This window comes from Chamaea fasciata, unplaced genomic scaffold, assembly GCF_029207755.1.
Source record: "Chamaea fasciata isolate MVZ Bird 193981 ecotype frontalis unplaced genomic scaffold, bChaFas1.0.hap1 SCAF_12, whole genome shotgun sequence".
Classification (NCBI taxonomy): Eukaryota; Metazoa; Chordata; class Aves; order Passeriformes; family Sylviidae; genus Chamaea; species Chamaea fasciata.
This window is the reverse complement of record NW_027094097.1, coordinates 235,016-249,413: the sequence shown is the minus strand read 5'-3', so window position 1 is coordinate 249,413 and position 14,398 is coordinate 235,016. Positions and strand designations below refer to the sequence as shown.

Here is a 14,398-nt window from a genome sequence, read left to right as displayed (position 1 = left end):
GTGCTGGTGTTGTGGGAGGCACACAAGATGCCAGTCATGAAAGCATTTGGTTTTTAGATTCCCTGGTTTTCTTGATGGAGGGAAAAGGCAAACAGTAGGAGATGGTACTCATTAAAGTGTGTTAGTGCCGCTATTTTCAATCTGCCCAGAGCTTGGACAGGAGAGTTCTACCAGGAGCCTAGGCAGGGTCGCTGTCCCTACTGTGGTGCCCTCCATTTGTGCACTGTGGGAGCCACCTTGTTCCCTTTCCAAAAGAAATGCAGAGACCAGGCAGCCCCTAGATGCCAGTGCTCCACTTTCCAAAGCCCAGCTCACACAGGTGGCAAGAGCATCCTGCAAACCACTTCCAGTACACAGGATGCTTTTCCAGAATAGGTATCTCTAGCTAGACCGTGCAATTTCTGTGTATTTGAGATTTTTATTTCTGAGATCAAATCAAAATTGAACCTGAATACAGGCAGATAGATAAACCGTAGCCAAAGAATATTTTTTAAATTACCCCATTACTGGCTTTGAGCCACTCTTTGTGGATTGTGCCATCTTTCTGGCTCTTAAACACAGTGTTTGCACAGCTTTGGAGAGCATAGCTGGGCTTTTTTTGGAGCTGATTTTTCTGCTCTGATTATGCAAAGAGATAACAGGTGATATGCTCCATGTCAGCAATTAAGATTGCTGGAGGCACAAGCATCACCATCACTTGATCAGAAGCTCATGCAGATGTATGCAGGTTTGGCACAGCAACCCTGCCTACACCATCAGACAGCTTTAACTTTGAATATATGCATCCTCAGAATTCCCATGTGACCTGGCCTGTCAGGAACAAGGTTTGTGCCTTGTGTTTCAGAAAACCTGCTGCAGTGTTACAGTGATGCTGTCAGAATCAATAAACAGACACAACATCCATGAGAGACATGGAGGCTTTATAGCTGTTTGCTTATCTGAGACCTTAACAATAAATTGATTTACACAAAAAAAAAAAGAAGGAAATATCATAACAATCATATAATTGGTTATTAAAAGCTGATTCGAGTGGGAATACAGAAATTAGGATGCACACGAAACCTGAACTGGCTGGTGCTGTACCAGTGTCTGAAAGGAGCAGACATAAATTGCTGGAAATAAAAGCAAAAAATAAGGAGGTAACAAGTGAAGTGATTTGAATCCTGGTGGATTTTTATGCAGAGTAATAGTTAGGTGCCCGTCCCTGCAGCAGTGCACCCTGAACTGGCAAAACTATCCTTGTGTGTTACCTACCTGCAACCTGCCCAGCGACAGGTTTGTCAGTGCAGCAATGCTTGAGCCTGTGCTCCCCTCAAGCAGCTTTCTCAGTCCTGCTTTGTGACTGCAGCTCAGTCTGGAAGCCGAACTGCTTGGTCTTACTGGCTTCACCTCTGCTCACAGAAATGGGTTTCTGGGAGTCTTGGTACCAGAGAAAGGCAGTACCATCAAAAATGCTGAAGTTATCGCTAGTTTCTCCTTCCAATGGGAAGAGATAAATATCAATTGCTCAAGCTGCACACGAAAGAGGGAGCTGAATAGGTATGCACAAGATACCTGTGGGGTTGACCTGCTGGGACAGAGGAGCAAACTACAGAGGGTGGAGGCAAGTCAGTGGGGTGGGGTGCTAGTGGGGAGCATAGGGCCTGACAGTCCAGAGAGACAACAGCCTTACTGGCAGAAATGCATCCTGCAGGGTATGGCTGCCTCTTACACCGTACCATGGAAGGATGGCTTGGCCAAATTTCTAGAATACGGAGTGCTGAGTTGTATGTTCATGCTTTGGTCCTGGGAGGCCCTGTGCACAACAAGTGGTGGGAGGATAGGGGCTGCGCTCTCCGTGTGAAAGCATCTGGAGGAGGATGGAGTCATGCAGGGAGAGGAGAAGAGCATTGTAATAGCAGGAGAAACCCACTGATGCCATTGTACGCTTCTGTCCTCACCCTGCTTCTCACCAGGTTCTCAGCCTTATGTAACTGAGGCTCCTATGGCTCCAGGGCCAAGTTTCCCCCCCTCTTGGCAGCAGGCTTCCACTGTGGCCTTTCCTGAACCCCACTGCTGTGTGCAATATGACGGGTAGAGCTCCAGTTGCGTCAGTTTGGGGGTTGTTGCTAGGCAGAACATAGAGCATCGTCCTTGAGGCCTCCCAATGCCATGTCTAACCCTGCCAGGGCTGCAGCATGACAAGAGATGGGGCCAGCTGGGGGAAGTGAGAAAATAACCCGTAGGTGCTTGGAGAGGGCCTGCATAAACTTCCGAAGGTTACTCATGTCAGGTTTCAGTTGTCAGAAAAGAGAAACTGTGCAGCCCTCAGCAGAAAACAGTCCAAATAGCTTCAATACAAGATGTTTCTCTGTGAAAGGGTTTTGAAAGGTGCTGTTCCTTGGGGCTGGTTGCAATGAGAAGTCTGCCCTCTAGTCTAGGGCTAAGGATCCTGGCTAGACCTGCTGTCTGCACTCCACGGCCTTCCAACCTGCCTCCAAGCCCTGAATCCTTGGCCTCCATTGTGGCCTCAGGAGTGTCCATTACAGTTCTGGGGTCAACAGCAGGTCGTGGCTCCCCAGCAGTGTCAGCCCAGCCACAGCCCTGAGGGAAGGGGTCACTCATTGCACCTGGGGAGGTGCAGCCTTTCTGATGGTTGTGTAGTAAGCACGGGTTGAATGCAAGGTCCTTCCTCCTCCAACTCAGGTGCAGGTATAAACAAGTAAAATTCACAGTGACCACTGGCCTCTGCAGTGAAGGCATCAGCAGTCTGTTTGCTCAAAGCTTGGCAAGTCCCTCTTGTCCCTGAGCAACTCTTCAGTCCCTGGCCATTTGCTGCCATGGCAATGAGGGAAGACTTGGAGCAGCCCTTGGGAGGCAGGAAGAGTGCAGATGTCTCATTTATCCTAGCCATGCAGGAATTAAGAGGCAGGAAGCCATAGGCTCACATCACTTAGCAAAAAAGGGCCTTCTGGGAATGGTATCATCTGTGGTTTGCAGTACCGTCAAAGAGGGAAGAATTTTTGCTGGCTGCCAGAATTACAAGTTTACTTGGATCTTGTAGCAACCAAAAAGCCACAAACAAACAAACAAACAAACAGAAACAAAAAAACCCTACAAACCAATGACAATTTGTGCTTACTTTAATCCTTCAGGTCCTGGTGCCTCCAGGCAAGTGCTTTCCTCCCTTTAGTTTATTGAGGAAGATGCCTCCCAACTGTAATGAAGCCACAAACTGGTGTTTGTCAGCTGGTGCACTGGGATCCCAGAAACTCTTAGGCCAGGACAGACTGATGGCTTCCTCAAGCTTTATGGTCCATCAATCCACTCTCAGTGAATTACAAGGTGCCAGTGCTGGAATACCTGGGCTCTGGAGACTTGCCCCAGCAGTGTTTGCAGGCTGAGGAAAGTGGTAGCAAAGGATGGCAGCCCAGGCTCTCCACGAAGCCAAGCTGTGTCCTTCGGCTGCCCCAGGAAAGAGTTAATGCACAGCCATGTTCCAGGTGTTTGAAGTGACTACATTTGCAAAGGGGAGGAGAGGTCATTTTTGGGTGGGGAGAGCAGCCCTCCCTGTGAGCCAATGGCTAAATGATTTGGTCTCAACGCCCAGTTTTGGGGATTATTTCATGGGCAAGAATTCACTGGACTTTCCTCTCAAGGGGATTTGTTCTGGATGAAGACTAGGGACTGGACCCCTAAGCTTGGTGGTGTCTCCCAGCCTGTGCTGTAGAAGGTAAAGTGCTGTCTCTGCTGCCTTGCTTCTTTCAGGTGGGTAGTGGGGAGTTCTTCCCTGGCTGCCTACATTGATGGTATTTATTGTGCCTATGTCAGCAGCTCCCCTTTTCAGAAGAACCATGCTGCAGGGTGGTGTAAGGGCTCTGCTAAGATAGACCGTGTGTTTGGGACACAGCCCAGCTGCTGAACTGAGATACATGGCTCGCGTCTAGGCTCAGTTTTTTGTGCAGCCCTGCTGTATATTTCTTCAGCTGACTTGCTTCTGGTGGAAAGGACACCCTGAAGGTTTCAGCAGAAAAGCTGACGTCTTGCTTTGTTACCCTGTTAGATCAGTCTGGGTTGGTATAAATGGCCTAATAAGGCTCTGCTGGTAGAGTAACTGCAGCAGCATGGGGCATCTCTAGGTGCAAACTTCACTGAAACAGTGAGAAGTTTGTTCAGATAGCAAATCCTGCTTGAACCAGGCAACACTACAACACTTGTGGCTCAGTCTCTGTGGCAAGGAAGGGGAAGTTGTGTTGTATCTGCGAGTGTGGGGCTATGTAACCACCATTAGGAATGAGGCACTGTTCACTGAATTGCTTTTCATTGGAGCAGAGAAAGAGGACAGAATAGAAAGCGTAAGCAGTTTGTGGCAGGATTACAAGGTAGTGTGCCAGTATCAGCACAAACAGACTTTGTGTCTCAGAAGGTCTGCCTCTTCTGTGCCCTATCCCTAAACTGCAGTTGGAAAGCCCTGAGTCATCATCAGTTTGTAAGTTAAGCTTTTCCTGCCTGGTCTAGCTCATGTTCTAGATATAATATGCTGGCATGTGTAAGTCACTTTTGTGTCTATTTTGGGGTCTTGAAGGCAGCTGTTCGTCTGCTGTGCCTTGCTTGTTACTGATTTTCAGGTTGAACTACAGGCCCTTAGCTTGGAGCAGTGCTGCCTGCTGGATTTTCCTCTTGGCCATACCAGTCTTGCTCCATTTCCTAAGCACTGCCTTTTGCTCTAGGCTCTCTGGGCTATGCTGACAGAAGCGAGTGGCCAACCTCTATTCTGCCACTGCCCAGTGCATCCTGATAACACTGAAGAAGAACTACCTTTTTGGCATCTGATATTTGATTTATAGTGCTGCACTTCTGTCTGTAGACTGGAAGAACGTTCTGGATATGAACAGACATAGTGGGCCGGCCCTTGTGTTTGGAGGTTGAGGTGTGCAAGCTGATAGCTGGGGGGAGAGAGTGGGTGACCTGGTCCTTCTGTCAGTGGAATATTGAATCTGCAGTCAAGCAATGACTACAACATGCCATTAATTCTTGGCTGCTGGATTCAGTGGGGCTTTCTCCTCTTCAGTGCAGGAGGTCCATGCTAGGCAATGGTGCAGCTAACACAGAGAAATGCCATCTTTCCTACTGTATTGCTCTCTCACTTATGCATGGGGTTTCACTACGTCCTGGCACCAAATATGACCCTACTTGCTGCTGCTGCTGCTTTGTCCATAGGCAGTAGGTAGTGTCTACAGCTTTCAAAAGTTTTACTTATGGGCTGCATCCCCAAATGGACAGATTCCTCGTTTGGTATGTGTTAACTAAGCCCAGGAAATTCACTTTGCACTGACAGCTCTCGGGATGGACTCATACCTGATCCAAGTGAATGGCCATGGAGATCATGCCCCTATGCGAGATGTTAATCTCAAGAACACTGGGAACATGATATCACCAGGGAAGGTGAAGAGCCGGAAGCCAAGATGGGCTGTGAGGGCTTCTGAAATGTCAAAGAAGACTTTCAATCCTGTCCGAGCCATCGTAGACAGCATGAAGGTGGAACCCAACCCAAAGAAAGCCATGATCTCCTTGTCCTTAGGTGAGCATAGTCCTGTGGCTGAAGCCTCCAGGTATTTGGGTCAACTGTGTGGCTGACAGATTGCAGGGCTCTGAAGCACAAGGTTTGTGCAAACACCAAGGGATAGGTCAGATAACCACACAGCTCTATGCCTGTCACAGATCAGTGAGAACTTTACTATTTTTTCGATCTTTAAAAAGGAGACCCGACGGTCTTTGGAAACCTTCCCACAAATGATGAGGTCACACGGGCTGTGAAGGAGGTTTTGGACTCAGGACAGTACAATGGTTATGCTCCATCTGTTGGTAAGTTGACAAAGCTCATACTGTGAGAGTTGGATGAAGTCCTGTGCCAGGTCCTACACCACAGCAGGTATATGGAGCCCACAGACATCTTTCCATTAGCACCCTACAGCGGTCCCCACCAATAGTCACATGAACACACAAGTATGTGTATCTCCCAGACACACCTATGTGCTCTTTCCTGCATGAGCTGTTTAGGGCCCAGAGCTCCTTCAGAAGCTGTTTGCTGCCCCAGCCATTGGGGGCAGACAGGGTAGCAAGAACCCAGAAGGCCTTGGGAGTGTGTGTCCCTGCCATGAGTTATAGCCAAGCTGCTTTCTAATCTGCCCTAACCAGGACTCCTCTTGGGCTCCCTGACTTCACTGACACCTTGTTTGCAGTTAGTGCCAGAAGCGTGCACAGAGCATAGATCATGCCTCTATCATGGGACCCTCCATCTGGTGACAGGGAGGGCTGCCCCAGTGCCATCACTAAACAATAGAAGCCATGTAGTCACGCTTGGCTTCCTTCTGGCTCAGAAAACTCCCTAGCTGCCTTCCACTCTGCTCCCGTCAGTTCTGTCCCTGGGACATGCTGGGGCCAGAGTTTGCCTCCCTGCCCAAGGTTTGTCCCCGCTCTTGGCCAATCTGGCCCAGCCTTGAGGTTGCATGGTGCTTGGCTTGAGGCAGGACAGTCTTTGCCACCCTGGGACACCACCAAATGGGCTTTCCCCAGCTGGGCAGCAGCTGTGAGCCTTGTACTGGTAAAAAGAAAGAAACAGTACTGGTAACAAGAAGGAAGGAATCTGTAAAAACCTCCCTTCCATGTTTGACTCCTCTTTCCTCAGGCTACCAGTCCTGCCGGGAAGCTGTGGCTGCATACTACAACTGCCCAGAGGCGCCACTGACAGCCCAGGTACTGGTGCCCAGCCAAGGCACTCCCACTGCAGCGCAGACACAGGGTGCTGCTGCCTGCAGACCATGGGGCATGGGGGCCCTACCCCAGCTCTCCCTCCCGGCCACGTTACAGGAGTAAAAGCTAGCCAAATCACCTTGGCCCAAGGTGGCCTCCTGCTGCTCCCATCCCTTCCCTGAGCCCTTCACCTTCACTCTCCCCAGGAGGAGGTTGTGCTTTCCACCAGCTGAAGTTTCCCTGCTTTCAGTCAGGCTCTGGCACTGTCTTTCTGGCTAAGAAGCTCTGCCTGGCAGAGTTGAGCCTGGATGTTATGTCACTCCTGTGTGTCTGGAGTACTTCAGAGTGGCTATGCTTCCCACTGACCTCTCTGTGCTCTTTGCAGGATGTCATCTTAACAAGTGGCTGCAGCCAGGCCATAGAGCTTGCCTTGGCAGTGCTGGCCAACCCAGGCCAGAACATCCTGGTGCCGCGGCCTGGCTTCTCCCTCTACAAGACTCTGGCATTATCTATGGGGATAGAGGTCAAACTCTATAACCTCTTGGTAAGTGGTGGCAGGCCTGGAAGGGGCAGCCCTGACATTTCTCCTGTCAGAAATACCCTGGCCCTGCCTGGGAAGTGGGTGAAGGTGGCATGAGTAATCCTGGGTGCCCTGGCACACCTGAACTTGTGTGGCAAGTCCAGTTCCTCAGCTTTTACTTCCCCTTCTCTTCACTTCACTAGCCAGAGAAGGCCTGGGAAATTGATTTGGAACACTTGGAGTCTTTGGTGGATGAGAAAACAGCTTGCCTCATTGTGAACAACCCATCGAACCCCTGTGGCTCTGTTTTCAGCAAGAGCCACCTCCAGGAGATCCTGGCAGGTGAGCCTGCCTGTGTGTTTCTGGGGCCCGGGGCATGGTTGCAGTCTAGGATCTGTCCCCATTGCTCACATCTCAATCACTGTAGTACCATGGCTCAGGGCTTTGCTTCTGACCGACTCCACCTCAGGAATGAGGGCTTGCTCAGTGTGGAGGTGCTGTCTTACCTAGGCAAGAACATGCAGAGTATGTGTCTTCCTCAAAAGCTCTGTGTGACTTGGACTGCTCATTTCTCCCCTCTGGCTCTGCCTGGGGAGTGTTCACAGAAGCCCTGTGCTTCCTGAGCCCTCTCCTGACAGGGAGAGCTGTGTTGCCAGTCTGGAGCAGAACTAGGCTCAGTCAGGGCAGGGATCCCCAGTGGTCAGGTTCTCCAAGCAGTCTGTAGGAGGAAGATAGAGACCCTGTGCCCTGAGACAGAGCTTTCCTCGGAGCTCTGCCAGGCTCTGCAGCAAAGGGCAAGCCTGTTCCCATGGAGGATGCAGGTGGCCTGGCTGAATGCCCTCTCTTCCACAGTGGCATCAAGACAGTGTGTGCCTATCCTGGCTGATGAGATCTACGGAGACATGGTGAGTGTCTGTTGCAGCCCTTTGCACTCCCAGTGCTGCCTGTCCTTTTTGATGCACCTAATCCTTGGCCATGGTAGCCAAGTCTCTAGAGGTGAGGGACAGCTTCACTCCCCTTTGGCTGGGTCCATGCCTGGAGCTCCCAGTCCTTTGGTGCGTGGTCCCTAGGGGAACCTCTCATGTCCAGCTCCCTTCCTCTTCCCAAACAGCTTGCTTTTATGTGTGTGCACTTACTATCTTCATACTTCGAAGCTGTGAGTTTTCGCCATTGATTTCCCATCGCTTCCTGCATCCCTTCGTGTTAAGCCTCACGCACATGCCCAGTTCTCACAGTAAGAGATGTGGACAGCCCTAACACAGTCTCCGGTCGTAGGTATTTGCTGACTGCAAGTGTGAGCCCATTGCGACCCTCAGCACCAATGTGCCAGTCTTGTCCTGTGGTGGCTTGGCAAAGCGATGGCTAGTCCCTGGCTGGCGGATGGGCTGGATCCTAATTCATGACAGGAGAGACATCTTTGGTAAAGAGGTGAGAACCGCTGAGTTACTGTCATGGCAACAGATTTGCAGAGACTTCAGTATGTGAATTACCAGGTCTTTAACTGATACAGGCAGGTACTGCTCTTCTGCTCTCACGTGGGTGTCGCCCAGTTGTGCTTACCAGCTTTTCTGCCCCTCTTTCATGTCCCTTCCTTACTCCATCTACTCCCAGACATGGCCTTCTACCCACATCTACACTGTAACTCACTCAGTGTCTCTGCTGCTCATTAATATATGCCTTGTCCTTTTTCTGTGCTTCTAACTTCTCAAATAGCTCCAGTGTGCACTGAAAGTGTTGCATGGCTTATCCAGCATGTGGAGTCCATGTGTGGTATCTATGTGCTCTTACGTGGTTTCTTTTAAAAGTAAGAACAAAGCACCTTGCAGTGCTGCCAGTACTTTATCTGGCTATTTTTCAGCTGTGTTACAAGGACAACCATCTACTGCAGTGACCTTTCCACCTAGAAGGCTCTCTGCAGAGGAAGAGGGAGAAGAGAGGACCAAATGAGTGAGCAGAAAAGCTAATGTTGATTGTCCTTACCTGGCTTTGAAAGTGTGGATTGTGGGCACAAACCTAAGGGAAATGCAAAGTTGAATTTGGAACAGCTCTGGCTTTATTTGTGTTATCTATATTCCTGGTTTGAGTCAGATTGGGAAGCTCCAAAGGTTGTCTCTGTTAGCATTTCAGTCTGCAACGGAGGAACAGAGAATGACACTGTAAATAGTGTGCTAATCCTGGCATATAGTCAAACCAATGTTCTTTAGTAGTCTGTATGCTCACTGAAGAGAAGGGTGTGAACAGCTGCAGGAATACAGGAAGTGAGCCTTGGAGCTGTTCCTTTCCTTTAGGGAAGCATCATCTAAGCTGCAATTATGATGTTTTCTCAGATCAGGGATGGCCTTGTAAGACTGAGTCAAAGGATCCTAGGACCCTGTACAATTGTCCAAGGAGCACTGGAGCGTATCTTGCACCGAACACCACCTGAGTTCTACCACAACACTCTAAGCATCCTCAAGGTAAACAGGCTGTTAGAGATCGAGGTCTGTTCACAGATTGTTTGGAGGGACTCCTTTCTCTCTAGTTCATCATTCTTCCTCTCCTCCCCCCCAACTGGAGGTGCAGTTTTGTCTGTTTAGGATGACCCATTAGGTTAGGATGACCCAACAAATCAAATTCCAGCAGGACACAGTGTAATGGGCAGAAATACTGGCTGTGATAAGTTTCAGGCAGCCTAGCTCTGCAGCTGGAGCTGCTGCCCAAGGAGATGGAGTTTGGTCCTGACTCGCTGAGCTCAGCTCAGTAACCCCTGCTGTACTCAAGGCCATGATCTCCCGTGCTGTTTGCATTTGTTGTTCCTTTATTTGCAGGAGGCAAACCTGTTCAAAGACCTGGTCCAGAGTCTGGCTTCCAATCACTGAGCTGCTTCCTGGAATTTCTCCTGTTTTGAAATTTCTCCTTTTTGCTTTTCAGTCTAATGCTGACCTTTGTTATGCTGCCTTAGCAGCTATCCCTGGCCTTCAGCCTGTCAGGCCTGCTGGAGCCATGTACCTGATGGTAAGTGAGGATTGCCAACTCTCACACTAGGTCTGGTTGCCAGAGCTAGTCAGTGTTTCAGATTGGTACTTGCCACCAGGTTTCTGTTACTGTGCATTTTCATATTTCCCTGTGTGGTAAATGCATCCCTTGGTCACTTTAGAAGGCCAGGTTATGCTGTTCACTGCTCACAGAGCAGAGGCCACTACACCTAACCGACTTGCTCCTGCACAGAACTCCATGACTTGTACTTTGCAAGACAGGGCTGTTTTACCTGGATATGAAGCCAGCTGCTACCTGGAAGCCCCTCTAAAAACAAGGCAGATTATCATACATATCTCCTGTAGAAGTAGCCTTCTTTATACTAGCATGCCCGTCTCCTGCTCATGGTGTTGCCTCTTCCTCTGCCTTTCCTTTAAAGTTTTGCCTGTTTGCTTTGAAGTTTATAATGTGCTGAAATTTCCCTTTTCAGCTCATCAAGCTCAATTGAGACATTTATGACACTTTTACACTTTCTTTTTTCCTTTTATTTTGTTCCATCTCATAATGTCTCCAGTTTTTCATTCACTCTTACAATGTGGACTCAGAACTGAACAATACTGCAGTATGTCTCACTCATTTCTACAGAAAAATCCTTATTACTTGACCCTGTTTCAAATTTTACCCAGAGCTACACAGGTCATTTTACTTTTTATGTGGAGGTACAACTCTAAGATTGTTTCATACTTATTGTACTTCTGCAGTAGCTGACTATCTGTTTCAAATTAAATCATGTGTTTATTTTTGTTTTCTACTAGCTCTTCCAGAACTTCTGTATGCAAATTATCTCTCAAATTATCTGTTTAGGAATATTTTCATGAGATGTTTAAAATCTTCTTCGGTTATAAATGTCAATCTAGATGGGGCCCTGAACAAGCTCTGCCCATAGTGGAGGCATTGGAACTAAATGAGCTTTAAGGTCTCTTTCAATCCAAACCATTCTAGGATTCTGTAAACAAATGGCCAGAATAGCACTGTCTTTATGTGAAAGATGGACAGCTGCCTTCTTTCCAAATACAGAAAATAAATATTTATTGAAGATTTTACCATTTTCATGTCATTTTACCAATTATATCATCCTAAAAGGATTTATTTTGTTCATGATATTCTAGACCTTTCTTTTTATTTTAACCCAAAGCAGGTTTTTTCTTGCATAACAGTATTATTAATGCGTATTGAGTTCTCTGTCAAGCTCTGTCTCAATGTCTTACTTATTCCTTTCTACTTCTAATTGGTTACCGTATCTTTTCTATCAGGTGTTCTTTTACTGAAGCAGCATTTAACTGAGATGCCATTTTAGGTAGTTAATGAAGGCTTTTTCAGAAGCCCCGTTTTCATTTATATGTTTCTGTCTTGCATCCCAGGCAGCCCAAATCTTGAGCAAAAATTGAGGGCAGGCAGTTGCACTTGACTGGGAAGTCGTTGGGCCATGTGTGTAAGCAATGACAATGTAGATAGTATTGGTGTCCTTGATTGCCACGTTACATCTCTCTGCTGCAGGTTGAGATTGAAATGGAGCATTTTCCAGAGTTTGAAAATGATGTGGAGTTCACTGAGCGACTCATCTCGGAGCAGTCTGTGTTCTGCTTGCCAGCCACGGTGAGCCTAACACTGAGAGCCCCCAGGAGCTGTGAGGCCAAAACATGGTGGGAGAAACTGTAGGGGTTTGCATTCCTGAGCTCTGCGGACAGGCTGGGAGTTGTGTATGCAAGTGTCCATGGTCTGTAATACTGTGTAGGAGCTGGCTGTCAGCTCCCCATGCTGTGTGTGGCAGTCTCTGGCTCACTAGCAGCACTCAGTCAGTTTGCCAGGATCTTCCCAACTCCAGGCTTGACCAATATTTCTCAGGCTGGCAGAGCAGTATGCCTGAACTCCATATACCCCCATATCTCCTTGCTTGAAGGTGCTCCCTCAGAGGGGTGCTCCCACTTATGTTCCTTTCCTCAGTCTGTTTCCAGTCCCCCACCCCTGCAGACATAGGGAAGAGAAGGCTGAGAACATCTGTACCTTGCATTCACTTCCAACACTGGATATGGACAGGGCCTTAAATACTCTCCATCCCTCTCCTTTGCTAGCTCCTTTCAGCCCATTCCCTGCACAGTCTGGTCTGCACAGTTCACACAAAGTCCTCTGGCCTGTTCCCCTCACAGCATCGTGTCTACGCAGATGAAGATAGGAGATTTGCTTGGAACAGGAAAAACAGTCTAAGGGACAAGAACCAAGCCCTGCTGTTTTACAGTGACTATATTCTTGTGCTGATGCAGCTCATGGTGCCAAGGCGGGGCTCTAAAACTGGCACTATCCCAGGTAATCTACCAGCTTCATCTTTTCTCATTTCAGTGCTTTGAGTACCCAAACTTCTTCCGTGTAGTGATCACCGTGCCTGAGGAGATGATCTTGGAGGCCTGCAGTCGCATTCAGGAGTTCTGTGAGATGCACTACCAGGGTGCTGAGGGGGCCCAGGATCTGGAGTGTGACAAGTAGCTACAGCTGGACCCCTGCCCCCGTCAGGCTAGACCTTGTATGAGGCAGCAGCCAGGCAGGCAAGGCTGCTTCCAGCCAGCCCCACCTTTCCCTGCCTGTGAGCAGCCACTGTCCTGCTGCTTCACTTTTTGTGCTCCACAGACTCCTCAGCATTACGGAAAGAAGACACTTCTCTCTCCTTCTCCACTAGAGCTTGCACATCCTCTTGCTTCCAGTCCCCCATGTCTCTGTAGACTCAACATCTGTGCCCTGTCTTGGTCTGTGCTACCTGTGAAGCAGCTGCAGGCAGGGGCAGAAGGTTGTTCCTGGGTTGGGCCCTGTGGCAAAGGCCCCGTTGGCCTGTCGCTCCTGTGCTGGTCACACTTCCCCTTGGGGACAGGAGAAGGCTGCTGTCTTTGAGGATAAGAGGAAAGTACCCACCTCTCACTTCCCTATGTTACCCTAGGAAGCCAGAGCTCTTTATACCGAGCCCTTTGTGTGATAAAGGGAATAAGTTATTGTAACTTTTTTTATTAATAAAAATTCTGACATGGCAGTCCTGCACTGTCTTACTGTTGCACTAGGTTGGGCGTGGTCACTGTGTGGGTCACCTTTGCTCCCCCCATGTTGTTGCAGCGCCCCAGGCATGTCCCTGCCTCCCCAGGGCCATCCTGTGTGCCAGCAAGGATATGGTGAGAGTGATTCAGACCCCCAAAGAAACCCACCAGCCCTGAGCAGCAGGATGGGCCCTGCAAGCTTGACACAGGCTGGAGCCAGCCCCTCCCGCCCTGATGATGTTGGCAGCTTGCTGTGGCAGCCTGTCTGCTCCCCACAGAACAGTTCTGTCTGCACCTTCTCCTTGGCGCTCACAGCCTCCCCCACTGTGGACCCCAGCAGACCAGTGGGTGCTGTGCTTGCTGCTGCAGGGAGGCAACTGTCCCCAGGGCTGGAGCCAGCCATGCCGGAGTACTCAAGGCTTGGCATGCCTTTCCTGCTGTAGTGGTGAATCACTGGGTGGCACACCATGGCTCATACTATATGTGGTGTTTGTGACATGCCAGCAGTACCAAAGTTACTGATTGCTGAGTACGTCAGCTCTATAGAGTAATAAGGAACTGGTGGCCTGTTGTCTGTTTATTCAATGGAAATGGGAGGAGATGATAATGCCCATTGCAACATGTGTTCTGGTGAGATGCTCAGGAGCCATTTCTGGAACTGTCAGGAGGGCAACTTGTGGAGTGCCTCATGTTGCCACCTTCAACTCTGTTCACCTGTCCCCCCACAGAGTTCAGATCCACAGGTGAACCGTGCCTCCTCAATGACAGGAAAAGTGAGATAGCTGTAGACTACATACTGCCAGTCCTGCCAGGTTCTATAACTACCTAATTGTCTCCCCTTATCTTGCCCAGTACAAAGTCTGGGTACCATTAGAGGGGAGGGCTAAATGAGAAAGATAGCAGTGTATTAAAAGGTCTTTGACCCGTCAGCTGAGTGTCCATGCTACATCTTTTCCTTTTGAAGAAAGCAATCCCAGAGCAAAAAGAGAGGGAAGCTGGGGCTGTGGGTGAATGGTACACAGCTTCAGAGATTTCATGCCATTAGACCTTCAATAGAGCTGAATAACCAGAGCTGCTTAAGAAAAAACATTGACAAGTAACAAGCAGGGTGGTG

General features: G+C 49.0%; 1 protein-coding gene across 3 annotated transcripts; it reads left to right on the top strand.

Annotated features, from left to right (window-relative positions):
* Window positions 1-3,595: 3,595 nt before the first annotated feature.
* TAT (tyrosine aminotransferase) lies at window positions 3,596-13,283 on the top strand. 3 transcript variants are annotated; one of them, XM_066194549.1, is made up of 12 exons: window positions 3,599-3,712; window positions 5,318-5,560; window positions 5,740-5,844; window positions 6,668-6,735; window positions 7,118-7,276; window positions 7,456-7,594; window positions 8,105-8,157; window positions 8,528-8,680; window positions 9,580-9,708; window positions 10,163-10,246; window positions 11,765-11,863; window positions 12,605-13,283. In XM_066194549.1, the coding sequence occupies exons 2-12, from the start codon at window positions 5,326-5,328 to the stop codon at window positions 12,746-12,748; spliced, it is 1,368 nt and encodes a 455-aa protein (XP_066050646.1). In that variant the 5' UTR covers window positions 3,599-3,712; window positions 5,318-5,325; the 3' UTR covers window positions 12,749-13,283. The 3 variants fall into 3 exon arrangements, with proteins under 3 accessions (XP_066050649.1, XP_066050646.1, XP_066050647.1); XM_066194550.1 differs by lacking the exon at window positions 3,599-3,712 and adding an exon at window positions 3,727-3,747; XM_066194552.1 differs by lacking the exon at window positions 9,580-9,708 and having other exon boundaries at window positions 3,596-3,712.
* The last annotated feature ends 1,115 nt before the right edge of the window (window positions 13,284-14,398 follow it).